Here is a 27,097-nt window from a genome sequence, read left to right as displayed (position 1 = left end):
ATTCCCAATTAGCCGCGGTTATGAGGTATTTAACATGTGCTGACTGACTGGGGTAGTATATATTATGAATCAGGCGGAGTAAGGTATACCTGTATTTACCTGTGTATGTATATTGTATACCTATGTCCAGACATGATCGGCAGGCAGAGTTCCAAGTCGCGCCAATAGAATTTACCTCTATATATGTAAATACCAAACAACCCGTCATAAGCCATGGCCTACTGGACACCGGTCATTAAAGCTGGCCCGAGTAGGCCACCCCACACTAGGGTAAACAACTGACCAACAACGGTGTTTAGGCGCCCCCACTTCCTCGAGGACTCATCAACAAGCCAATCAGGTTACGTAACTCTGGACATGTAAACTCTAAATAAACAACGACAGGTGAAAATTTCGTATTCTGGACTTACACTGGTGAATCAGGTATGTATATTTCCTCTGTATATGGTTTAGGGTGGTCAGATATTGCTGACAGGTCAGTCTAAGTGTTTATATTATTTTTTTCAACATAGGGTGTGTACGAGAGATGGGTTGTTTCATTGTGCTGTCAATACCATACCTACCCAGGGAACAGAATATATATGTAATAATGTAAATATAACCATTCCATATGTGCATCAGAGTTTATTATCGATTTTGTTTTTTGTAAAATCAAACATTGTACTCATAAACATACAGTAGAGTTTTAATTAAGATTAACTGAAAGAAGGAAGTTTTTAGATCGGTGACCATATATATATATATACACTTGGGGACATTATAAGTCAGCTGTGTCTGTTCTAATGTATGTAATTATACGCACGACAGGTGATAAAGATAATCAGCAGGTAGAAAAAACAGTAATTAGATGATCAAATCGATAAAAGCTATAGATAAACAAGACACTGTGCTAACATGTGACACTCGGAAAATAGTCAATTCTGGAATCATACCCGACGCAGGGTTCTAAATTACAGTAGACATCCCTGATGTACAACATTATAATTGAAAGAACAGGAGACGTACATTGATTCAATTCTAGCTCAGCAGGAAACTATATGTACAAATAATGCCGTTCGTGTGGTCAACCTTGGCGTGGATAGTCATCGCAGAGTATCGATGTTAGGGAGCTCACAATACCTAAACATTAACCATCTGTGCGTATATTCCAGAAACCAAAAGATTGCTCACAGAAACAAAACATTATAGATGCTACCTTGCAACCATTTTTGAATAATTGATGAGGTTTGTGCAGAGCTCTGTCTGTTTGTGGCCAGTGTATAGGGAACACCTTTACGCCTAATTAGTGGCCCCAGTAGTACCGTATAAGGTAAAGATGGCGGAACCAAGAAATGTCGATTTTATTTCTCTGTGTTTTACAGACAAAGTTATTATCGTTTCATGTATACGTTACGGCGATTGTCAGCTCTTCCAAAGGCATGTGATGAATGTATTTTTACACTATAGCCAGAACGCATCAATACAAACGTATATACGTATTGTAAAAATCACAATTGAACATTCTATCACAAGCGTGATTAATTAAGGAGAACACCAAGTGATGGCAGGTTGTAAAGTTAAACGGTAAAAACTTTCTTTGTACCAGTAGTTGATTGTGTATTACGGTTAACGCCTCTCAGACTGTGCGACAAACACTTTACAATGTAACGGTTATATTTAATCTCAATATTAACATATGCTATCAACCGAAAATAAATTTTGGTTTTGTATGAAGTAATCCAGTAGCCTGCTGGTATAGAACAAGTCCTACCCATCGGTATTACAAACAATGGAGACTAGACCTTCAGTGTTGTACATTAAACTTTACCGTATGACGAAAGCAAACTCGAAATAAGAAAGTTGAAGTCGAATTAATTTGATTCCCAATGCAAGCATTCTCTGACGTTGGTTTAGATTTAAAAATCATTCTTCAACTAATGTCTATGTTTAATTCTAAAACCAAAGAGGAAAAGAACACAAGGAATGCAATTATGATGGAAAATCGACGCGAAAAAAGTGACTTGATACATTAAATTAGACATTAATCGCTTGGAAACGAGTAGTTTTACGCATTTACGAATATGATTACGTTTTTTATAATTGCTTTTCATTCAATGGTATATGGCCTTATGTTTTACGCTAATGACATTGCGTTCTCAAAACATAGAGGATCTCAACGCAGTCATTTCATTTTCGCGCAAAAATGATTCAGTACAATTATTCAGTAGCTCTATGGTATTTTGATGATGATAAGAATTTTGTTATATAGTAAGACTGCATTTAGTTCTTTTTCGATCTTAATTATTGTGCAAATAATCAAAACAGCGATGTTTGATTTCGTGTTGAAGAAAAAATAGATTGTGCAGATATATTTCGATTTCACAAGGTTTTATTATCAATAAAACATATAACAAATTCAATGTAATAGCCACACACAAGACATTTTCTATATGATTTCCATTGGCATGTATGTACGCAAACACGTAAGATACAGTGAAACATATTTTACGTTAAAATGTCGTCTTTGATGACACCGCCAATCTACAAAGTGCATAGCGTTCATTGAACAAGTTACTATATATATCCCCTTCCACGGATGACCAGTAATCCGCTGATGAAGACCCTTTAATGTTCGGCTGATCAGTTTCTCGCCATCAACCATCGATCACTACCGACACGTTCCTGCCGCGAGCTCTGATTTACATCATCTATAAATCTATATACAATACTTACCGACACACGAGGATTAGAACGTGTAATCGATTGTACTACAGTTTGACCCATTAAATCGTCATTGTTTCAAGTAACAATAGTCTAAAGCATTGTTAAAGTTAACCATAGCTGTCACTCAGCCAAACAATGACTGACCATTATATTACATTCTCACACAAATCACTCAATCAATTTAACATAGTTTTTATATCCATGTCGACGTGAATCATGTTAACTATCATAACAACGTGTTGCCCTTTTTAGATCCGACATTTAACAAGTAAACTAAAAAGCTAAAAAAATTTTTTTTATTTGTTACCTGTTACAACCAGCTAGTATACCTGACGACTGTGAACTAGACAGAACACAGAGTGTCGGCTTTACTTATTGTAAAACATGATATTGAACATTTATTGAGCAAGTAAAACACGCTGTATAAAATATGTAGTAACCGTATGGCATTACGACCAGCCATTCACGTACAATTCAAACACGATTAACGGGCCACGCCCAGTTTAATAGCATAGACAAACGAAAGGGTAATGGCAGTAATCATTATAGTAAAAGAACCAGTTCTATTTCAACACAATCCGGAATTACCGACAAAACATGTTGATAGAAATGTGTGTTTTATGGATGTGTAATAATCACCTAAGAATTAAGGCGTTTGTATTACGTTTGTAAAACACAATAATACCAAATCGAATACAAATTGTAGCCCGGAGCAAAGCATTATGGATATGCTTGTAAACTTTACCGATAATCCTCTGCTAATTACAAACCAGATAATACTACGGCGCACCGGTTAACCCGACAGAGTGTTTAAAGGGCCAGATTAGGACTTAAAAGCTCCACCTCGAGCTTGATAATCATTATCAATTCCTTCATTAACTTAAATATATGTGTACTACAAAGGTTTAAGATCTTACCCGCTTTATATACCACCGACTCATCCATACGTGATTTGTTGGTCTCCAATACTTTAAACCCCCGGACTTTATTGCACGTCAATAAATAAAGTTTTGTGTACCCTGGCTGGTTACAAGGGTTAAGGAGGGGTTAGGAACCTCAATATCCCCTTGACGTGTTATCTTATGACAGAGAGGTATGTCGTACACACAGAAGTGACAGTCATATTTCACAAATTGGTATGTGGAGAGTGTTAATATACCAAGTACTCCTGTAATTCAACCAGAAGCCAATTGTCTATCCTTGTCTATATCGCTTTCTATAAATCTTGAAAACAAATAACGTCTGCGATTAAATAGTTTTGTAGAAGAGCAGGGAAAATACACTTTCCTGTCGAGTGCCCCGACCGAGAATCGAACCCGGGTCTCCGGCGTAGAAATCTAGGGCTCTACTGACTGAGTCAAAGAAGCATGCTCCGTCTGCTGAGTGACAGAGGCCGTATTTAACACTATGTACAAACCACACCAACCCGCTCCTTTTACAGTTTAATAGGCGATATTACGAAATTAACATATCATCAATCTACACTTAAACGTGTACAAAGTTTAAAACAGCTGCTATTTGTCAAATGTGTCAGAAAAAATGAAGATATTAAGGTTTTACAAAAATCATGAAGCAAAGGATATGTTTGTTAACTAGGGACGCGACTACCATGTACCCTTGACCTCATTTGATTGTTCTTCCAGTTCCACATCCTATTTGTTGTCATCTTTTCTATTTCATAACGCAACTTTCTTCAGAAAGAGCTACATGTAGTCTGTCAAGCCATTTGGATACAATTTAGAAATGACAATGCTCATCCACCGAATGTACTTTGGCCACTCTCTTACAGTGCACAGTACATTTTATTTTATATAAAACGCATTACTTAATGGTAGGTATATAAATGAAATAAGCATTTTACTAATATGATATTATAAATATACTTATTTGTTCTCGCAAAACTAGACGCACCAATACACTGAAAACCAAAATGTCCTGCTAATGCTTTCTCGTTAATTAATGAACACCTACCATGGGAAGATCGTTGTGTTTTGAAGGTAACAGCCGTCATGTAATGTATATGCATCTCGATTGTATCATATCTGATGATCTCTACTTAATTAATAGCAATATCCCGAAAACCTTAGCGGTACCTTATCTACCGATAATTGTTATGTAAACAGTGTTACTGTTAAGTTAAATCTCAATACCTGACCACTTTGCTATCCGTCATTAAACAGACGTTCGTGAGTTTGGAAACAACAGACGGACACCCCATCCTTATGGTAAGAGCCACTCCGTTGTATGTTCACGAGGCAGCTTGCATTATGTCATGTCATTCATCGAAATGTTCTGTTCCTAAAAGCTTTGCTTAGTTAAGGAAAGAAATTCATATGTTTATGAAACGTGTCCTAATGGGAAATACAATCTGTTACCTTTGAAGATATCGCGTGTCCATATAATATTCTGGTATAATGTAACGGTGCTTTGTATCCTCTTTTTAAGCTTTAAGCCCTATTGTTGGTAAAGTTTTCACTGTACATAAACCAACAAAACCTCTTTAAAGTTTGGCCCTGCAGCAGACATGACCGTAATCCGTGTCAATGGGTCACCAGAGGGAGCTGAGATGTTATCGCTATATATAACATTCTGTCATCTGTAGACTAAACACATGACTTTTACACACCGACAAATATGGTCGATTTCAATAAAGGTATCCGCAGGCTGATCTAAAACTATCATATACATTAAGTGGTTACTAATCTGTGCTGATAGTAGCACGAGTACAGGTATGATTTAGTCTAAATTCTGCCTGGAGGAGCAAGTTGTAGAACTGTGGTGTGAATAAAATATGACCTACATTGACTGTAATGGTAAAGGTCACATTGTTTTAATGGATCTCAAAAATAAAGTTGACAATATTTCATTTTAATGTATTTATGCATTTGTTAAATATGTTTTGCTGAATTTAGTTTGCTGCGTTACGTGTGTAACTAATTGGAAAATGAAAGTATATATTTTGTTATGCTCAGTAGATAATGTGCATAAACATTTATGTTTTTGATGATTTCTCAGTTTTTAACATCATCCCGAATCCCATGATCCGCTTATTCGGTTTTTTGAATGACATAATAATTTATATCGCCAGTTTTCACATCAGAACTATCCCAACAAATGCTTTGCATGATTTAATCCAACAGATATCATAATACAGTGTAGTGTCATTGCATAGTAATACCCATGCAATTGAAATAGAATAAACGGAATATCAAAATAATAAATGAGAAAATTCAAATGACCATCATTCAAGATATAGAAACATTTGCTATAAACTAAGTAAATGTGAGCAGCTTGTTTTATCTTATTGTATTGTCGAAGTATTTAAAATTCAATAAAAAGTAGCAGTAAACCTCTTCAAAATACTTGACAGTGTCAACAATAATAAGTCTCAAAGAACCTTCAAAGGATATACGATATTGTAGAAAAAATTGACGATACAAAAGTCCTTCTTAGACAACGAATAAACAAGGTCATGTAATCCCCTTTCTGAATAAACCAGATCAAATAACAGCCTATCGGAATAAACTGGGTTATGTGCCCTTTCTGAATAATAAATAACAACAAAAAAGTATTAAATAAAATGCCAAAAATGGATTAGTAGGTAAGTAAAGTGACAAACGTAAATAAGATTGAAATATAAAGTGAATATATCACTATGTTATTTTTAAAAATGCTTTGCCAGTAATCAAGAAGTAAAAGCAAAATACATGTAGACTTATTCCATCACACTGGTAATCCAGTCATAGTCATTAGCGATCTTTTCAACCTTCACAACTATAAGACTTCATGTTTCTGATCTGAATGAAGTATGGCCCAACCTAGAACGAATATACGTACCCGGCCTACTATACCTTTCGGCCGGGTACGAATTGGTTCCTGTGTCCTAGTGGAGCAGTGCCTCCGAAAATCACTCGGGCACAATTTTCTATACTTTTTGTAGGTTTCCAATTATTTTGTGCGTATACAAGATTTATATATTATTTTTGTCGAAAGCAAACATAAGTACCATTCTTAATATCTACCATACCGCTAACAAAACGTAAAATTCGTACATTGTAGACTTGCTGTATAAATTCTCTTCAGAAACGCCTTCATATGTGTATACGTAAAAAAAATGTCTCGCTGAGAATTTGATATTTTATATGGTTCATTTTTATGGCCTAGTAATAAAGCTATATAAAACAAGTTAGATAAAATGCACGCAAACATTTAAATAATGGTTTGCATGATCATTACTTTGCTCTATTAGCAGTAATAGGCACCAATTGTAGCTCTAAAGACGACAACATTTTCTGTCTAAAAGTCTTTTGAGCTACAATATTGCAGCTAGGTCCAACCACACATTATTATTGTCCTTTGTTTCACCATTGAACAATATAAGTCTGTTCTTCTGTCAGTTTACCCCCAAAACTATTAAGATAAACACACTTCACCAACTATTTGGCAGAACCGACTAGAAACCCAACATTTTAGAAACGCAACATGAATAAGATAGAAAAGAAGCGCAAATATTTCAGAAAAGGTAACGCGAATAGGATAGAAAAACGTAACGCGAATACAACAAAAACGTAATGCGAATAAGATTAAAATGTAATGGAGATATTTCAGAAACTTAACGCGAATAAGATTGAAATGTAAAGGAAATATTTCAGAAACATGACGCGAATAAGATTGAAATATAACGCGAATTTGACAGATAAGAGAATGGGGACAGTGGGTACTCGAGTCACCGGTATGGGTGTATTGATATGGCGAGAGAGGTGTGTGAAAAGCTCTAACTCTAGTCCGGTATATATAAACAGATGGTCATTACCTCCCAGTTTTACTTATCTATTGATACAACTTTAAAGCCCTTTTGACCCTACCCGAGGTTTAATGTTCCGATAAGGCCCAACCCTAGCACCATATCAGTCCAGTAACATGTCCCTGTCAGCAGGCGATCCTCTAGGGTCACACCCTCCCGGCTTTACGTATGTTGACAGAGTTCGCTGTCGTTATCTTAACCCCCATCACTCAGGTATTTTAATAAGAACAGACCTTTGGAAATAGTCACATGATTATCTCCACAGAATCCCTCTTTGGTGTTGTTTATAAAACTTCATGTCTCATGTTTTCTTTTCTTATAGGTGTTTTCGTTGCGGTCGGTCATCGTGTACCCAAGGGTTAAACGCCTTTCTTAGATAGACATTCATTATATTCTACCCTACCGAAGACAGGGAATCTTATCCAGGGAATTATTTTAACGTGACCGACATCATCCTCTAAGAACTACAACAAAGGTATGTCCATTTTAATTACATACGTAAATTGTCACGGAAGCTGTTTTCAGAAGTTAATGCATGGATTCACAAGCCTTTGGGTTTCTATTTGATAGCATTAATACGTAATTGGAAATGACTTGAAATAAACATGTACTCCACCTAGTTGATATTTGTTGCCATATATCGATAATTAAGATCATCCCTGAGATTTCTCTTTGATGCACAGGGTAATATGATGACGTTCAGTAATGTTTACGACTGTCTGCAGGTTGTTATGTTAAGACATCAGTGCAGTAATTGTCACCATAGACTGCAGAGCTGAAGGCGATTCTGCTCTGACAGTCTGGATTTATTGGTTTTTATGGTACGATAATTAAAATGCCAAGAAACTAGGGAGCTCTCACAACTTGTATACTATTGCAACCAAACAATGTCGATTGTTCTCTGTACCCCAACCGAAAAGTGGAAGATCTACAAGTTTGAAGAATAATTGAAAAATCCAAATTCTGTTGTAAACCAATACACTTTCAATCCAAGTAATCTTTAGTTAGAACTAATTGTTTATACAAAATCAAATCATAATAATCTTTTATGGTCAATTAAAAATGCATTTTGTATGGTAATTAGTAACAACATGATAATGACCATGGTGAAAACAAGTGAATAGAATATAAACTATGTAAGTAAAAGGCCTTGTATGTGTATAGCACGAATCAAAATACATACGTGTACTAGATTAATGGGAATAAAAATGAAATAAAAAATTAATTTCATTAAAAGTTTTGGGAAATAACCGTGTTAAAGGAACTTTGCAGTCTATCATAATATTCTGTACTTGTAAGTAAATAACGATCTTCATATCGGAAGAGCGTAACGTCATACTTTTCTAGAGAAAACGACGTGTTTTGAAACAGATTTAATGACTTGACATCAATACCTTCCATCAAAAGCAAATAGCTCTATAATATACAAAGATGAGATAATATTAGACGTATTTACCAATTCGTTTGCTGTATCGTGAGTGTCGGGATATGACTCGTGAGTGTCGGGATAGGACATGTATTTACCATTGTGTTTGCTGTATCGTGAATGTCGGGATAGGACATGTATTTACCATTGTGTTTGCTGTATCGTGAGTGTCGGGATAGTACATGTATTTACCAATTCGTTTGCTGTATCGTGAGTGTCGGGATAGGACATGTATTTACCATTGTGTTTGCTGTATCGTGAGTGTCGGGATAGTACATGTATTTACCAATTCGTTTGCTATATCGTGAGTGTCGGCTTTAGGTTCCTCCCTACACCGAAATCTTTTGCCTACTCATTTGTTAGTCCGTGAATGGTAAAGGGTATGACGCCATCTTCTAAAAGTGCTAAGATGCTTGCCCTTTTTTTGTTTAATCTATTTTGAGATCGCTGGCTAACTTCAAATTTTATTAATATTCAACGAATTCTACTGAATCCTTTGGAAATGGTGGTAACACACGAAAGATAGCGTGCTTGCTCACTGTTAAATGTAGAAGTTATAGAAATTAAACGCCTATATGACTAGAATTGCGCACTGAGTAAGTGGTACGCATGCAGTTTAAATTGAATTCTCTCGGCAATAATGGTATTGTGTATTTATAAAGGAACCATTCAATCAGAAGGATCAAATACGTATTGCAGCGAGTTATAAATTAAATAATACAGAATTGGATTATATTAGGATTTTCAACAATTATCTCAGACATATGTAGATAGCAATTACACCTCTACAGAATTTGAACACAAACAAAACTGATAATTTCACTAATTCTTTTGAACAGCTCTCAATGTTTAGTTCGATAATTCATCATTCACTTTATAACACTGTCTAGACGTATACAATGTACATTTCTTCTCATTATTAGTAAGATAAATTGAAAAAAAATAGCACAACTATTTCATTTTAAGAAATGTTTTCCCCAAACCGAACCTGTAATTGAGCAAAGATAATCTTAGCGACCTGTGTAACTAAGCAGGGGTTTGATGGCAGACCACTGCACCTTTAAAGAATGTTTATGTAGCTCCGCTTCCCCGCGGCGTATATGTAACGAAATTGTGCAAACTTAACTGTAATATGATACAACATTCCCCTGTTGACCTAATGACTCGCTATATCTACTGTGCATATGCATGAGTATACGATATTATCTTATCCTGAAATCTGATTTTAATGAAAAGCATGGAAAGAATATCATTAGTTTTCAACAATTGAAAACTACTCGTTATAACACATATACAGGCAGAGTATGAAATCTTCAAACTAACTAAACAATACAGATACTCTAACAAGAAATACAAACTGCGGTACTAGGCACTCTGAAACAATTAGCATTCTTGTTCTGTGTCAATAACCTCTGCAATGCAAATACAAATTATGTTGTTTTGTTGATTGTACCTAACGTCCTATTAACATCAAGGGTCATTTATTGACAGCCTCCCTTACAGTGTAGGAGTCTACGGTATATTCGTGCTGTGTCCTGACTGCGTAAAAGCTGAACTCACACCATGAGAATCATGTTTCCGGCCTTCTAATTTCATAGAATGTAACAAAAATAAATTCGTCAAGGGTTATGGATCAACTATTGAAATAAATGTAGCTCCACTGTCATTATAATATCGTTGATATCGTCTCACGTATTATCTTCAGTTCTGCTCAATGTTTTGATTGCAATGTATTTTATTGTACGCTATCTTCATGGAAGACTGGATAAGGAGATAATACGAATGAAGAAATGCAGTTTTAAGATTGAAATTCTAATTTAGATTTTATTATTGTCGTATGTTCTTTGTGACCGATATTAGTTACAGGAAAGATGCACGCCACACTTCATTGGCGCAGGAATGTAGGCAGCTGTTACAATTTAACAATGGGAAATTCGTGCAGAATTCAGTGTCATTTTAATTTGATCCTGTGGTCACGGTTCGTGCACATTTTAATGTTGTGGGATAGGTACTTCAGGGTATGTTAGATACAATTACAATATAATCAGAAATTTCACATTTAAGTGTCACCCACAAGGTGACACCTTAGTACCTTCAAATATTAGTCGTACTAACATTTGTCAGCCAGGCGTAGACTAGATCTAATACCAGCCTTACTTCGTCAGGATCAGTCTTTTCTTTAAAAAGCCATTGCTTTGTTTATGATAGGCCTACCTTTCAGGTCGGTATCGAATTACATGTAAGGCCGAAAGGGTTACAATAACTGAAGTACTTACTAAGAAACTATTCAAACCACGTTTCATGTTGAAGACACGATGCTATAAAATAGGTTTTTGGTTTCGTTTAAGTTTGACGTAGTGAATCTGGGACAAAGGAAGTTTGCATAAGGGCTGAAATACCATCCCATATGTTGCAAGAAAGAGTGATGTAGAGATGCTTTGTAAATTAAATTCTCGTTATGTGTTGTGACATCTGTCGTTACAAATAACTAGAATAACAAGTTCCATGTGTATCAGAAAAGTCAGCAATGTTTGTGTGTTTTGCCGAAATATCGATCTGTACCAGGTATTCAACTGTCCTAGTGTAACTACATTCACAACTCCACGCCAATTAACAAATGCGCATATGTACATTCTTTATTCAATGGCTCCAGTCGAAGACATAGGTATTATTCCTGACTTGGGGTTCAGGTAGAAGAAGAAAGGAGGCGATTTCCGTGTGTTTGAGTGTACACCATATCCAAATCTATAACATACTGGTGTAGAATACGACACAAGTACTAATATCAACATTTCTTTAAAGCCCGTATGAAGTGTTGGCAGAGACACCGGTGTGATGGACCGCCTCCGTTCCACATCAGCGAATTCATGTGCCTGCTAGGGGCATTATTCACCAACTCGAACGAAGCGTAAGTACGGTATACGGTGTCACCTAATACGGCCCGCGTGTACTTGAGGGTCCGGGCTGGAAAGGGAGGTGTCTCGCGAGCCATTACAAACCGGGACCATATCGACATGTGTGAGTGAGGATATACCTGTCATTATCCACGGATTATCAAGTTTAACCACCTAGATTTTAATTTCGATTGGACATGTTACCATATCACATGGAATTTATACCACCTGTGGTGTACCCGGAATAAGGAAATATTCAACATACTCAGAATACCACTGTGAAGTGTCTAACTGTTCTTTTCGACAGGTAAATATTTTATTTTTAATGAATGCAAATACACTCCCGTAACCCACCACGTGGATGTTGTTGTGGCTGTGAATTACGCATATCTCTAAGCAGCATACATAACATAGAGCATATATAGAATATTTGCGTGTTTTCTTTCCGAAACAATGCGCTGTAAGCATGTCGGGTATTTGGAGGAAGAGTTCACCCGTACCAAACATTAAACCACGGAAATGACACCTTATATCATCTTTACCTGTCCTGCCTACCTTTACTACGGAGAGTATAATCCCCTATTACATAGTTCAGCCTATGTTTATTTCCACCAGTTTATGTTGTAATCCTTTACCTGGTTGTAATGCCCACGGTGTATGGGTAACAATAACATTTATGACCCGATCAGGTTTACCCACCATCTATCCGTCCTCTTACACCTGTTATTACACCTAATTACACCTAATTACACTTAATTACATGTAATTACTCGCGATTCCCAATATTTACGTCTACATTGTACAAATAGAATGTATAACACTTACAAAGGTAATTACGGTTTCTCTAAATATCTCACGTTTTCCTTATAGAGAGGGAGTTGACCTCATTGACATTCGAACGAATCATAAAGTCTATAATGGATGGGTGAACCATTAACACAGGACAATGACTTATTGTGTACTACATTGTTTGTTTGTAAACATCATAAATGTAATTGTTTCATTCTCCAACGGCGATGTAAAATCTGTCAGTAGGTGACAGGATTCTTGGGGATTTGTAGTCATAACCAGATAAAATCTGTCGTCTTGTCATAGAAGTCTATCAGCAATACTGTACAGGATATGATGAAAATACGTTTTATATCTACTCCCCCTAATATAGTGCATACAAACATCGTAATGAGATTGAGCTGTAAAGAGCCTAAATAAGAGGACAATGTTTGGTGCTATACTGTCCAGTTTACTGACCGGAAGTTCCATCACTGGACCACTTTTCTGGTCAGAGCAATAACGCAAATTGCACGCATATTCTTCATCAAATAACACCTCTTAGGAAATTCTCGGTTGCTATGAATGAAAGATTGTTGCAATGCCGTTTGTATACAAATCAAATATCTAAATTGAAATGCTCTATCGGATTGATGTGAGAATTTCTATGGTGTTTTGTTATTTAAACAAAACATAGGCTTTTTGAACGCAATTACCAAGGTCATAGCATTTAAAGTCGACCAATGGTTCGAGTAAAATAGAGAAATAGTTCTATTGCCACTGTTTCCTGTATCAACATTACAAAATACTGGTTGGACATCTTGACTATTCCCTTCGAGTTCCTACTCCTGTCAGAACTTTTGGTATGTCTCGAGCCCCCGACTGACTATGATAGCTGTGGCAGTCTGTGACATATGGGCTGTGACAGACTGTTATAGTAGGTGTTATGTATTGGGAATACTTGAGCAACTGGCATCTGACCTGGGCAGAGTTATGACAGGTCATAAAGCTGTAGAGGTCACACGAGGACAGGTCTGCACATCGTCGTTATCATTGCTATAGAACTGCATACAGCCAAAGCTACCAGTCCCATAGAACAGCATATCGCTGCTGGAGTCAGTCTCATAGAACAATATCGTACAATGCTTTTTGATTACATTCATATTGTGGTCTGTACTAACTATAACGTTCGCCAACCTTGTTGGCGTCCTGCTGTGTGTATATTGTTGGGGTGGTTTTCCTATATCTGATACGTAAGCTAAATACTGCCTATTGTATCTGATATATGTAAACCCAAACTGTTATTTTCAATGGGAGATCACAATACGATCGGTCTCATTGGACGTACCACCAGGACACTCCCCAGAGCAAAAGGTATAGATAGCCAGAAAATCACAAAGTAATGGGTGTCATTCAGGGTGACTTTTAAACCTCGGCCATCAACACAAAGGGCATCATGGTATTGTAAGTTCGCGCCTTGACACATACAACATGTATGCCTGATCCATAACATTTACAATGCCTTAGAAGAGTTTTCCTACAATGCCACCTATCTAATAGCCCATTTTTTTCTGCATGACACAAAGCCCTGGAATTTTCAAACGGAAGGGTGTTGTCCTGTTCGCCACACAGAGGTATACGGCCTTTATAATCTGTATATGTCTTTGTCATCTGATATATGCTAACACAAGGAAACAACGGAGAAAAGATCACGCACGCCGCCGGAAAATTGTAAAGTTTACGTCAGTTCTGCCTTATTTCTCTAAAGCTGAATTTTCATTGCTTTTTAGAGGTAACATTAGAATATTTCCCCTAAAATAGGACTAATTATCTTTAGAAATAGTCCAAAACAGGGTCGTTGGATATAATTTGGATGGCACGCCTGTCTAATTAACACAGGAGCCATGTCCCCCGTAGTCCCATTATTTTAATAAAAATGTCACCCAAGGTAATTAATTATATGAAATGCCGTAACATTCCTTCCGCATTGCAGAAAACTTGATGAGACATATAAATATTAGGCATAATAATTTTAGAAATTAGGTACATATAAGGAAAACTTGGATAAATATACAATTAGTTCCATCAAAGTCTCATTATCAATTAGAGTTAAAATCGCCATAAACTGGAGCAATGACGGAGTATTAATGTAAATGTTGATGTAATGCTGCCCCTCGGCGTTAGATTCGTGTGCTAAGACTGTTGTTAACATGCCAGATGACCTGCCCTGGGACAGTGTGTATTGTGTCGCCATTGTCTCCCCAAAGTGATGGATGATCGACCATGTTGCTGTCGTGACAATAATTCTGTAATTACTCCGGACTGCCAGTAATCCAGAGATAACATACTTGTATTACATGTCATTAATTATTACATGGTGGTCGTGGTGACCTGACACGCTTAGCTCTAAATCTGTCCGGATTGTCGCCCACATAGGTTTTAGGAAAGGTCGTGTTATGCAACAATCAGCGCAGAACTATATTTTACAAACAAGAAATTTGGAATCCCATGTTGGTCGTTTCATAATATTAAACAACGTATTCTCAAAATAATCAATTTTGACACTATCAGCTGAAATGAAAAATAAAATCAATATAATGGTATCATAATGTATCGTCAAATAAGAAAAAAAGCAGCGTCATCTTTGTAAATACTATCAATGTTATATATAGGGCAGAGATATTATCATTTCCAAAACCGTTAACAACCAAGCACATTGGTTGCGAAACATCATTAAAACTTCACGGGGCATCTAATAAAGCCAAGTTAATATACACTACTGGCATAATAAAAATGTTAAAGCTATGATGAAGCGTTTTTGAATTAGATAGTTCGTGTGTGTCCTTCCATTTCAAACACCATTAAAACAATATTTAGACAAGCACAGACTAATATTGTAGACCTTCAAATTCCATTTTAATTTTCTCCTGCTATTGAACCAGTAATCCGCCTTTCAGGTTACGGTACGGAGTTCGTAGCCTTGTGTATACAAATATGGTATACTGGTTTTTGTAAGAAGATGTAGTAAAATAGTTCGTTCACCAGAAAAATACACCAATTTCCCTCGGGAAATAGAAATCTGGCGTGTTCATTGTAATCTTGTAAATGATATTAAACAGAAAAAAATAACTAGCCCGAAGACTGCCGTAGAGGGTGGCATCAAACTAGCATACAAAGTTAAAGGTTGTGACGGACAGGTGCAATATAAATGTACTAAATTACTGCACATCAAGTCATTGGCAGGTAGATCGAGTCACGTCTCATAAATCATCTGATTTTTATTCTGACATATTTTTATGCTTGACATTTTTTACGCAATACTCAAATGCATGACTGTGAAGACGAAATTGTCAATTACCCTTATCCTTAAATTCTAAAGGTCGCATACTACAGATGAACACCGAAAACACACGAGGACTCCATGTAGGTACAATGATTGTCAAGTAATTTGAAATCATCAGCATCGAGGTTCTACCAATACTGTTTAAAAATAAACCAGGATGGTGACATCAATCAATGAGGAAATAACCTAAGAATTTTTAAAAACCTGTTTCGACTTGCTGGAAGACTGTTTCTGATTAAATGTTAATAAATTGGCCTTGGAGATTTTAATATCATTTTGAATGTTCAGAAGGTTAGAATAAAGTGTCCAATAAATTCCCAATGGCTGACAAAGAAAACAGAATATTGCGAGAGGTCTTTGGCATTTTGCCTGTCATGAAAGCTCTTCACAGTGACCATGGATAGCTCTACAATCTACTGTCAATAAAGAATTCACGTTATAACTTTGGTTATTTGGGTTAAATCTGTGTTGGTGCCTTGTTTATTGTATTTCTATATAAGTAAGCATAAATCTTACCATGTAGTAACTCGAGTTTGAAAAGAAGACGATTTAAAAACATTTAGTGGTATAAAATGCATTTCACTGTGATGGGATGGGATCCCACAAAGACATACGTTGTATAAAATATAGCATAATATTTTCTATTTTTAAAACGTGAAGACGTGCCTAATGCAGTATCCATTGTATTCCTACACAAAAACTGATTTTAAAAAAAAATATACCTTTCTATCTTGTAATTTGAAATAAGATAGTTCTGCTTTATATGCTGTTAAAAATTGTATCCATTCCAAGACATTAATCTCGAATGTTGCTTTTGCCGGTCTTTATTAACGGTAAGAAAAGTCAGCTTAACTTTCTTCCAAATTATCCCAGATTTAAATTGACGTTAATGTCATTCCTATCTGGCACGTCTATATTAGCTAATACAAATCAATTCTTCTGAAGTACAGACGGTTAACGTTATTATTATATTACTAACTTGCCGGAAACTTCTTTTTTTGTTTCTTTGCAATTCGTCCGGATTATGATAATAATGTATTGCCATTTGAAAAAAAATACAAATTTACATAACAAATAAAATGATGAATCATTGCCGATGTTCGTCCTAATATATTGCAGATATTGTTATCTCGCCCAATAAAACCAAAGAGCTCTCATATGTTTTCAAGATGTATTTTCTACGATAAGATGTCCATTACCGGCTCTATTTGGGTAGAAAGTTTACATTTATATATCATTCCAATTATTGTTTACTTATCCTACCAATACATCGTTCAATAAACTCACAATAACCGGACATATCAGTTGTCGAGACGTCTGCCAATTAAACAATCGCCTCTAGCCATATACCGTTACCTGCTGAGTCATTGTGCATCTCCAGGTTCAGTTTGATTGGTCGGGTGGCCGGCTTCACTAGCTGATGTAGTCGATGTATTCCTGGAAACAAAAGGTTGTAATGATTGCGACATATGGTGTCAGTTGGTAATGGATATATCGACTGTTTGTATAGGACAGTGGTTCAATACTAGTACATGTGAACATCGATGTTAGGTGTAGGAATATAGGATATACAGGGGATTATATACGTTATAAGTGTGATTACACTGGTACATGTGGACATCAATGTTAGGTATATGATATACAGGGGATTACATACGTTATAAGTGTGACTACACTAGTACATGTGGACATCAATGTTAGCTATATGATAAACAGGGGATTCTATACGTTATAAGTGTGACTACACTGGTACATGTGGATACCAATGTAAGGTGAAGGAATAAATGACATATAGTGAATTATATACGTTATAAATGCAAAAGGTTGGTATGAACTGTTCGGTAACTTTGCATGAAACATTGTTACTGGGTAATCATTTTATCTTTCGTTGACCTATTTGATGTAACTCTGCGAAAAAAATTATCAAAGTTATGATACAGATGTACTAGTTGATTATTTGGTAGGATTTATTTCATTTTGTCTCATTATTGTACTATTATTAAATTCTCGTGTACTTCACAGTAACATTTCAGAAAATTGCATTTGAGTCTAGATAAATTTGGCCTATCTAGATTAGCTTTGGAGAAAAAGTAAATATATTGTTATCTGTCAAGTACCAACCTACGCCATTTAGAAATACACCTTAATGCATATTTTGTACATTTGCTTGCTTATTTAGACGTTAAATGAATGTTTTGTGTTCCAAAAACATCCAGTGTCATGTACTATATGAGTATATGGCGACGTTGAGCTACCTGGCGTTATTTACGAGATGTGCACTGACTTTAATGAGGGCGACCCCTAGCGATATCAGGAAGAATGTACAAATTTGTAGTGTAGTAGACATCCTGTTATAGTATGTAGACCACAGGTAAACATTGTTTTATAAAACACACAAAACAAAAACAATATACTGAACGTCTTGTCTCTTTGTAGGTGCAATAATCCACCATGGTGAACACACAGGAACTCATCGCCATCATCGGCGGCTCCATCGCTGGTCTCATCGTTCTCCTCGTCCTCATCGCCATCATCATCTATTGCACATGCGGGTAAGATAAAAGTTTTACTGTATTATGTTTATTTACTATTTCATAAGGATGGGTTCATTTGTCATTCCGTACAACATATGGCGACAGTATATATATTTTCAAAAAATCTAATTGGAATGCTGTGTATATTACAAATGAATATGTTTGCATCAGAAAATCGATATAATTTTTTCAGTAAAAAAATTTAAACACTTTTCCTTTTAGCTGATAAATATAGGTTTTATTGTATTTATTTTTTCTGTTCTAAAATTAACCTTTTAGATTATTAATATCTGAGATTTAGATAGTATCTAAATCTTTGTTGATATTTAGCGACATAGCATTTGCATTTTGATTGAGAAAATGCCACGTTCGAGAGGACAAAAAAATCTAAGAACGAGAATACTTTAACCTTTTAACTGTAACTCGGCTGTTATCCACTCTCCTGTTGTTATTATTCTATTTGTACTGATGGACAGATCTTTTAGATCATCTAAGATAAACTAAAAGTGTAAATGAGACGTAATTGCTCCGCTCGCCCTAATGTTGACCTACCCACTATATATACGATAACAGTGTTTACGGGTATCAGCCATGTTGACAGGTGCCCGAGGTCATCACGGATTTTATTGATGACCACCTAGACCAGGCATTACCCGGGTACATCGGATTTTATTTGGGTGAATGACACAGGGTTATGACTGTTCCATTTAGGCACACTTTTAATTACGACCAAAACTTACATTTCAGTTGGGGCAACGAACTAGGATGGTTAGTAACAATTTTAATTGGAATTGGATTTTACATTTTGTTTCGGTGAATGGCACAGGGAGATAATACTTCCGGATTTATATTTGAGTCCGCTATATAGCACTTTTGATCAGGGTAAAACGATTTCACATCTTAGTGGGGTGAAAGGCACATGATCGTTGATCTTTCAGTAAATGATAATTTAATAGGAGTACTTAGGATTTTTTTCCTTAGCCTCCCTCTGATCATGGCCCAGTTTTATAGCTTTTTCCATTCCATTTAGTCACACCTAGTCCCGAATTCACAAAATAAAATGATCCGACATAAGTCAAAACTTATGGTCTTACTTATGTAACTGATGTAAATTATCGTTATGCCCGACTTAAGTCAAAACTTATGACCTATGAACGATATAAATAATCGTTATAATCCGACACAAGTCAAAACTTTGTCTTACTTATGTAACTGATGTAAATTATCTTTTTGACAGTTTGTTTCAGACCTCGAGGGAAAATAAGCTTGCATGTACAATTTATGAAGTTTTGACGAGTAGTCATTTTCCACAGTTGTAACAGAGATAGAGAAAAATATCTATTTACTTCGCAACATTTGTCAACCATTTCACAATGAACATCAAACAGTGCAGAAACATAATAATACTTTTAGACTGATTTCAATCTTTAACAAAACGAATTTGTAATTTTGAGTTAACGAAACTATATACCTTGACGGCCGATTTTATGGTATAAGATAATGCAATCTTCCATGACTGTGTCAGCAATGGTCTATTACATCATTACGTATTTGCTGGGGTAAAACAGACATATTGGATAGCTTTTGGGATACAATAGAGAAAGAGATAATATTGGACTGCCAGTTCTAGATCATACCTGCATAGTTCAGCTCTCGGCAAATATAACACTAAATTAAAAAAGGCATAAAAATGGCTGGCTTTTACCATCCGAACTCATGTAGCAGAACGGATACTTACGGTAGATGACAGATTTGTTTCATGGTTGCGACTGAAATAGTCCTAGATATATTTGATAACTGAGCATCTGTTATCTCCGTAAAAGTTGTCTGAACTCTGGTAGATACACTGGTAAGTCGTTGGACTAGAAAGTTATGATAATGATGCATGATTATGTGTCACCTTTAACAGGAAAAGAGATGTAGATGACACCAAGGAAAACAAGCATAATCGGATATCAAAAGAACTCCCAGAGAACCACGTGTTACGTGTGTTCTACCCGCCAGGAGGTGAGAACGGTTGACCCGCATGTTGGAGAGAGGTTAACTTTGATTGCTGTAATTAAAATATATTATTGGGTTGTGGTTGCACGTCTTGCATAACCAAATTTATTTCTTTTCAGGCGCATGCGTGATAGCAAAAACCGTGGGAGAAGCTTTCAGCATTTGAATTCGACAAATGATGCAAGTCTTAGCAAAAATAGCAACTTCGGTAATGGCCTTGACCCTCATCTTGATCCACGACTTGACCCTCGCATGGAAACGCGTGCTGACCCCCGGCTTCCCAAGGTCGGGAGCGCCGGACTGTGGATGGGAGCACCTTCTCTGTATTCGACTGGTCCGTCCGACGCTTATTATGTTGATAGACCAAAGAGGGCTCCATCTCTACAAAGAGCCTCATCAGAGCAAAGACTTGCTCAATGTAGGTTTCTATAGCAACTATGTTGTCCTTTCCACTTAATTTGTCGTTATATTTACTAATGTTTCTGTTTATGAGTCCTTTAATATCGCTTGTTTCCTCGCTTCCTAACTATAATCCTTTACCTTTATTATTTGCGTTTCCTCATTCGCTTAATTGCATGGATTTCCAAATGTGCTTTCGTACATTGCAACAGATTTATTCCTCCATTTGCTCAATTACAAGCGTTTACATGAACATTTCGTTGGGTAACATATGCATCCAGTGTGGTTAAATCATGTATTAACTCCCCTTGTCAACTTACGTATGAGTTATAGTATATAGCAGTCCAGATGATATAGATGACTTCGACAACTCCTTTGTTGATCACATTCCCATTATTACACTTAAAAAGTGTTATCTTATACAATCTTCCGGTCATTATATTCTGAAATGATCTAGCTTATCAGATGATACGATACCCCGTCAAAGGGGTTTTGTTAGGATAACAACACAAGCTCTATATAATATCCCAGCATGAACCTATACATGTAATATAACCTGCTACTGTTGTTTATGTTTCGTATTAGCCTACCCCTATCTCTGTCATCGCTCTGTATCACGCATGTCCTCTACAATATTTTGATATTTAATCATATTTGTGTTCACATCTCTAACCGTGTGTGGAATCGGATAGTTAATCCATTAGCATGACTATATTTTAAGCGAATTTGACAATGAATATATTGTCTCATATTGTGGTCGATACGCATGTTTTGATAGTTATATGCTTCTCTCTCAAATATGAATGAAACATGACGAATGTTAAAACTTATTGTATGACAGTAGTAGGATAGTTTAACAGCTGCTTTGTGGTTTTAGTGTTTTACTTTGTCTTGTGGTTTTCATATCATCTCAAAATATTCGTTCGTGACTTACCTCAAATTGCGCATAGAGTGGCTCTACGGTTGTCGTTGATTCATGAATAACAAAGAACGATAGCTCTTCCGAATCTACTGGTTATTTTCGTTTATATCAGAAGTTTCAGTATAAATGTATCTTTTGTTTCTTTAGTTAAATCGATTTGTTTGTGCTCCTATGATGTTTTATATCAATATATCAATTATAACGGTGGATAGGTTGTTAAATTGCTGTGGCTATGATTTACCGAATGATTCAGGTGTTTACACGGGAGGAATCCTTCTCTAAAACGACCACATATCTGATAGATAGTTAGGAAACGTGTAGAAATATGCTGTACACTCCTGTACCGGATGTGAAATGTCTAAGATTGTTGTTAGCATTTGTGTCTAAATGTGTAACGTTGGTTACAAACTGTGACTATGGTTCGGCTGTGAGGCTATAAAGACGTCATGTTGTAGGTAGACAGCTGTTTTCTGCACGTAGGCCGTGCGCTGTAGCGTCTGTATTATCCATTCGCTGTTGTACTGCTTTATTCTGTTACGGTTTATCGAGGTAATTCTCTGACCATTACTTCCCGTGTTTATTATAGTGTTAACATGAATAAAACACATTCGGTAATGATTAAACACCCAGTAATGGTATGTATATAGCGGTCCACCTAGTAATGTTGTGAATAAAACATTTCAGGTTTAAACACAGCAGCATCTCACATCATTACCATAATCATTGATATTACAGATCTTATGTGTTATGACCTGTTCCATAGTATGTTCCCTACACACATCGCAGACAAAGAAATCTTTATGTATCGATTTAGCAATTATACTGATGACAAACAAAGAAAAAATAACTTCACAAGAAAACGAAAGCAAACAACCCTTTGACACAACTCGAATAACAGAATCAAGGTGGACAATAAAGAGTGAATTAATCTGTCGTTGAAAAAGTATTTATATTTTGTGTTTTTTCCATTACACGTTGTTTAAGATATTGAATTAACAGAACACTTAAGTATACATTTTGATCCACTATTTAAAGGAATATGCACCGGCTATTCATAAATATCAGGATTCCATTCAAGGAAATGGCTCGTCATATCCAGGCAACCATTGTCATTCTAGACATCTTAAATTGCTTAGATAATTAATTTAGGACAAAGTTCCTCTAACTTTTGAATAAAATTACGAAAATATGGCAACTAGCGATTCAATTACTGTAGCAAATATGTAATGAATATTTTGAATTACCTTCAGGTATTCGCTGCAAGGTGACACTGTAATGCTTTTTACGGGGTATGAATTATGTATTAACGAGCCCCCGAAGGACGAAACAGCTGTTAGGTGCAATTTTATTATTTGGTATATGTCATACATAATGCTTATGTTCACCTTTTTGTATTTGATGCAAATGTGAGTTTATTTTGATATCACCAGAGATAAGTAAATACATTTTGCTGTGTTAACAGTACGGATATTACCTATTCACGGTATTGCAGTACTTTTTTGTGTGTATTTTTTATGATTGATAGGTATAGACCAGTTAGACCTTTTAAATTCTGTTACAGCCTTTTTCATAATAAGAAAATAAAAAAATCACTTTTCTGTCCGATACTCCTTTTAATTTAGCTCACATCTCTTTCTCCTCAGTGATCTCCTTACCTGGTTAGTCACTAATCTTACAGAAAACATTGATCTTTACTTCTTGGCAATTATGTAAGAATCAATACTGGAAGATCATAAAAGCGCGCTGCGTCAGTGTATCGCATTAATTAATGATTAACTAATTACTGTGCTGTTTGTAGCGGCCAATGGCCACATGGTGTACCAGGGAAACATGCAGCAGCTGTATCACAGCCAACAGGTGCCCGCTCACGTGTACCACCCGTACAACTCCAACTATATACACGGGGGGCTCTACCCTTACAACTACGGCGGCCAACGAGGTACAGCACCGAGTAACAATAAACCTGTATTATCGTAAATAAAGTGATCAGATAGGAACATCGATTATAAGATTCATTCTGCTTATTTTCAAATTTCATCTGAAAGAACTTCTACTAGATTGTCTATTTCTTCTTCCTATCCAATGTTGTATCTTAAATGTGTATTTTGTATTTTGTACATGTATATGTAATCAGTGACTGTCCTTTTATATGTTGTCTTTGTCGTTCTCTAAGCTTGTAGTAAACATATATTTGTATCTACTGTATTTGTTAACACTAATAAATCGTCAATATAATAATACCAGACATATGTTATAATGTGTTTCTTTGTTTGATCAGATCGTTCCATCATAGTGGAGTATCAGGATGAAGAACAGTATTATCATAACTACAGAAGGAGTGATGAGGATTCGGTCAGGAAGGGAGGAAAGGTCAAACGTACCCACAGTGACCTTACGGGTACCAAGAGAAAGAAAGATAGGAAAAGGAGAGAATCCCCAGCGTTTGAGCGAACGCGAAAAGACGACAGACACCGTACCGATGAACGGGGAAGGACTGCCTCCATAGAGATACACAGTCGCCAAAAGAGGTCAGCACCGCCACCTCCTCAGGGTCGTCATTCCGGAGGTGGTCTTAGGTACTCAGAGGAACAAAGCAAATCCCTAGACTTTACTGATCAGGCGCTGTCCACACAGTGCGCTACTGATAGTGCCAAACTTCGTGCAATGCAAGAGAAATCCAGGGACAATGAGCTTAGCAATAAGTGGCAGAATAAGGATGAGCTGAAACTGAACTTACCTGTCAGTGATGACGATGAGCATGGTAGTGTGCACGTGCGATCTTATGAATACAAAGGTAAATTAAATCGCCCAGAAAATAGACATAGCTCTTCCAGCACGAAAACAGACGGCGTAGCTAGGGCCTATGTCAATCCTTCCAAACATGCGCATACTAATCCAGCATTCTCCACCGACGAAATCGTCAGCTCGACGGCAAGAAAAGATGTCCCATCCCCGGGCACCAAGCATCGTAAAGTGGAGAAAACTGAAAGTAACACTGATGGTAAGTAACATCTATGACTCTGTGACATAAATACTATACGTGCTGTGGTATGTCAATTATTATGACCAGACTAAAGTCGAAAGATCTATGCTTATTGGTGACAAATTCATGTTCCTAGAAGAATTGGTTCTTCTAATATGGTCATGTTTACAAAACCGGCAATGACAACACACCATTAAGGGATATGTGGAAAATCTACGACGAAACATTTATTTCTTTTATGTGTACATACAAGGTATCAGTCGTGTAATGTTTGTTTCAGGGAAACAAGTTTCTGCTGCTTTTGGATTCCTAGATAACTACCTTTCCGACGAGGACGGTGAAAGTAGAGCACAGTCGCCACAACCTTTCGTCTGAGGTAACTTTCCTAAGTCCATATTCCCATTGTGTATTAGTGTTTTCTCAGTTATTGGAACTACGCTACAGATTTCCCTGGTCGATAGTACCACAGTATCACAGATGTGATTAAGAGGACAACATTTATGAATATGATTGATATTTGACATTGGGGTGTCCATCCGTCAATCATTTCATTAGTTCATGTTCTATACAATTTGTTTTGTTTGTTTTAGATTTCGACAGAGACAAAAACTGTTCATGTGACTGAATACCCTGCTGCCGCTCCATGTCTAATACTTCAGTCCGGAGAGCTGCATTATTTCGTCCTGCGTCAAAGGGGCTTGTTCATACAGACTTTCGAGGAAAGGTGCTGACCACGTTCGCTCCGAGCTAACTGAAGGGGTATGGATTAAGGCTGGTGGTTACCAGTCCCTCTACAAAATGGTGCCGGAATACACCATGGCCCTGGAGGGTTACTACAACGACACAATCACACGTCTTGGCATAATGTTTTCTACAGTATACACCGACTGACTCGTACACTGTGTAACTCATGTTAGAAACAATATAAAACAAATGTGGCCGATAACAATTGCCAACAGAGTCTTGCCAAATTGCTGACAAAGCGTGTGAAATCAAATTTGTATGTAAGATAGACTTTTAAGTTTTAATTGTCAAAGGATAGTTTTCAGGTGATTTGGAGTTATTGTGTTTTGTAAGACAATTTTATATTCCCCTTTTTGTCGCTTGACATCGTCACGAGTATCATAGCCTACCTTTCTTCCCCTTTTTACAAGATTATTTTATTTACACTATATCGCATTTCTTTTAAGCTTAGTTATAAAAACCTCAGAGGTTATTTATAGATAGACAACATTTTAACTTATTTGTTTATACTCTCCCACTTCAAAAGAAACTTCAATCATGATATATACGGGTACTTCATCATGCTACTTTATTATTTTCTGCAATGTGAACATATATACCTTACTGGTTTAACATGTATTACCTTTATCTTGACAAATGTTAAAGTTGGAAACTATATGCATATATGTGTATGCATCAACGTCATTATAATCCGAGTAAAAATGAAATGGAAGTTGAAACGCCAATTTTCGAGAGGAAGGCCAGTTTTTAATGTGTTACAACGTTCTTTATTATGTAGTACCAAAGATGTTCTTTTTTATACAGAATATATATAATTATATATATCTCAACATACATAACATGCCAATGGTGTAGCTGACACACACAACTGGTATTAGTGCTCCATACGTCACGTTAGGTCTCATGGTTCATACGTCATGTTGGGTCACGTGATAACATTTCTCGCCGAATGCATGTCGTCATGTTTCTTACGAGCACTATTTACAAAACTAAGCAGTGACATAAAAGGCGTCATTTTCAACGTCACAAGATTCAATAGATGCAACATCATTGATGTTTTGAAAAGAACAATTTTGCATGTACCTTTCCAGTCATGTAATTTGAAAGGCACGATGACGTCTGTTGGAAAGGCTGTAATCTTCATATATAAATAGTCTTGTCCATTTAATGACTCGATGTGTTTAAACCTTGATCCATTCGCGACAAATTCTTCGGGAGTTGTCATATTGTATATGTGCACGTGTGATTATGGCGCCATAATGTTGAAGAGAAGCAATAAATATGAGTCCAATAAATATAGTGTATATGTGCACATGTATTAGTGACGACATACGATATTAGAAGTGACGTCATCATTTTACTGGCTGTTTTAGTGGATGTTTCATTACAATGTCTACGTTTGGTGTGTGTTTTCTACATAATGAGTTAATCGTCAGTATTTGTTTTTGTGTTGTCTTTATTTATAATCAACGATGTATTGTGTCATTAATAATATTATTATAAATCGTAATACTCAAATATATCTGTACATAGAATTATCAGATAAAGGTATACAATAAAAACACATGCCAAAACA

General features: G+C 36.3%; 1 protein-coding gene across 3 annotated transcripts; it reads left to right on the top strand.

Moving 5' to 3' along the window:
- LOC138323409 (uncharacterized) lies at positions 1-27,097 on the top strand. Of its 3 annotated transcripts, XM_069268009.1 has the most exons (8): positions 1-423; positions 7,830-7,982; positions 18,375-18,490; positions 20,593-20,891; positions 23,593-23,733; positions 24,073-24,795; positions 25,058-25,153; positions 25,368-27,097. In XM_069268009.1, exons 3-7 carry the CDS (start codon positions 18,390-18,392, stop codon positions 25,150-25,152), a joined length of 1,359 nt encoding a protein of 452 aa, XP_069124110.1. In that variant the 5' UTR covers positions 1-423; positions 7,830-7,982; positions 18,375-18,389; the 3' UTR covers position 25,153; positions 25,368-27,097. The 3 variants fall into 3 exon arrangements, with proteins under 3 accessions (XP_069124110.1, XP_069124111.1, XP_069124112.1); XM_069268010.1 differs by lacking the exons at positions 1-423; positions 7,830-7,982 and adding an exon at positions 11,431-12,134; XM_069268011.1 differs by lacking the exons at positions 1-423; positions 7,830-7,982 and adding an exon at positions 17,422-17,761.

The sequence above is a fragment of the Argopecten irradians genome, chromosome 5 (genome assembly GCF_041381155.1).
Source record: "Argopecten irradians isolate NY chromosome 5, Ai_NY, whole genome shotgun sequence".
NCBI lineage: Eukaryota > Metazoa > Mollusca > Bivalvia > Pectinida > Pectinidae > Argopecten > Argopecten irradians.
This window is presented reverse-complemented; position numbering and strand designations above follow the sequence as displayed.

Bases quoted from the DNA above. Each gene is read 5' to 3' on its own strand.
- LOC138323409 (XM_069268009.1), top strand. From the start codon at position 18,390: ATGGTGAACACACAGGAACTCATCGCCATCATCGGCGGCTCCATCGCT. The intron at 18,491-20,592 runs GTAAGATAAAAG...ATTTCTTTTCAG, and splicing joins ATCATCTATTGCACATGCGG to GCGCATGCGTGATAGCAAAA. The intron at 20,892-23,592 runs GTAGGTTTCTAT...TGCTGTTTGTAG, and splicing joins AGAGCAAAGACTTGCTCAAT to CGGCCAATGGCCACATGGTG.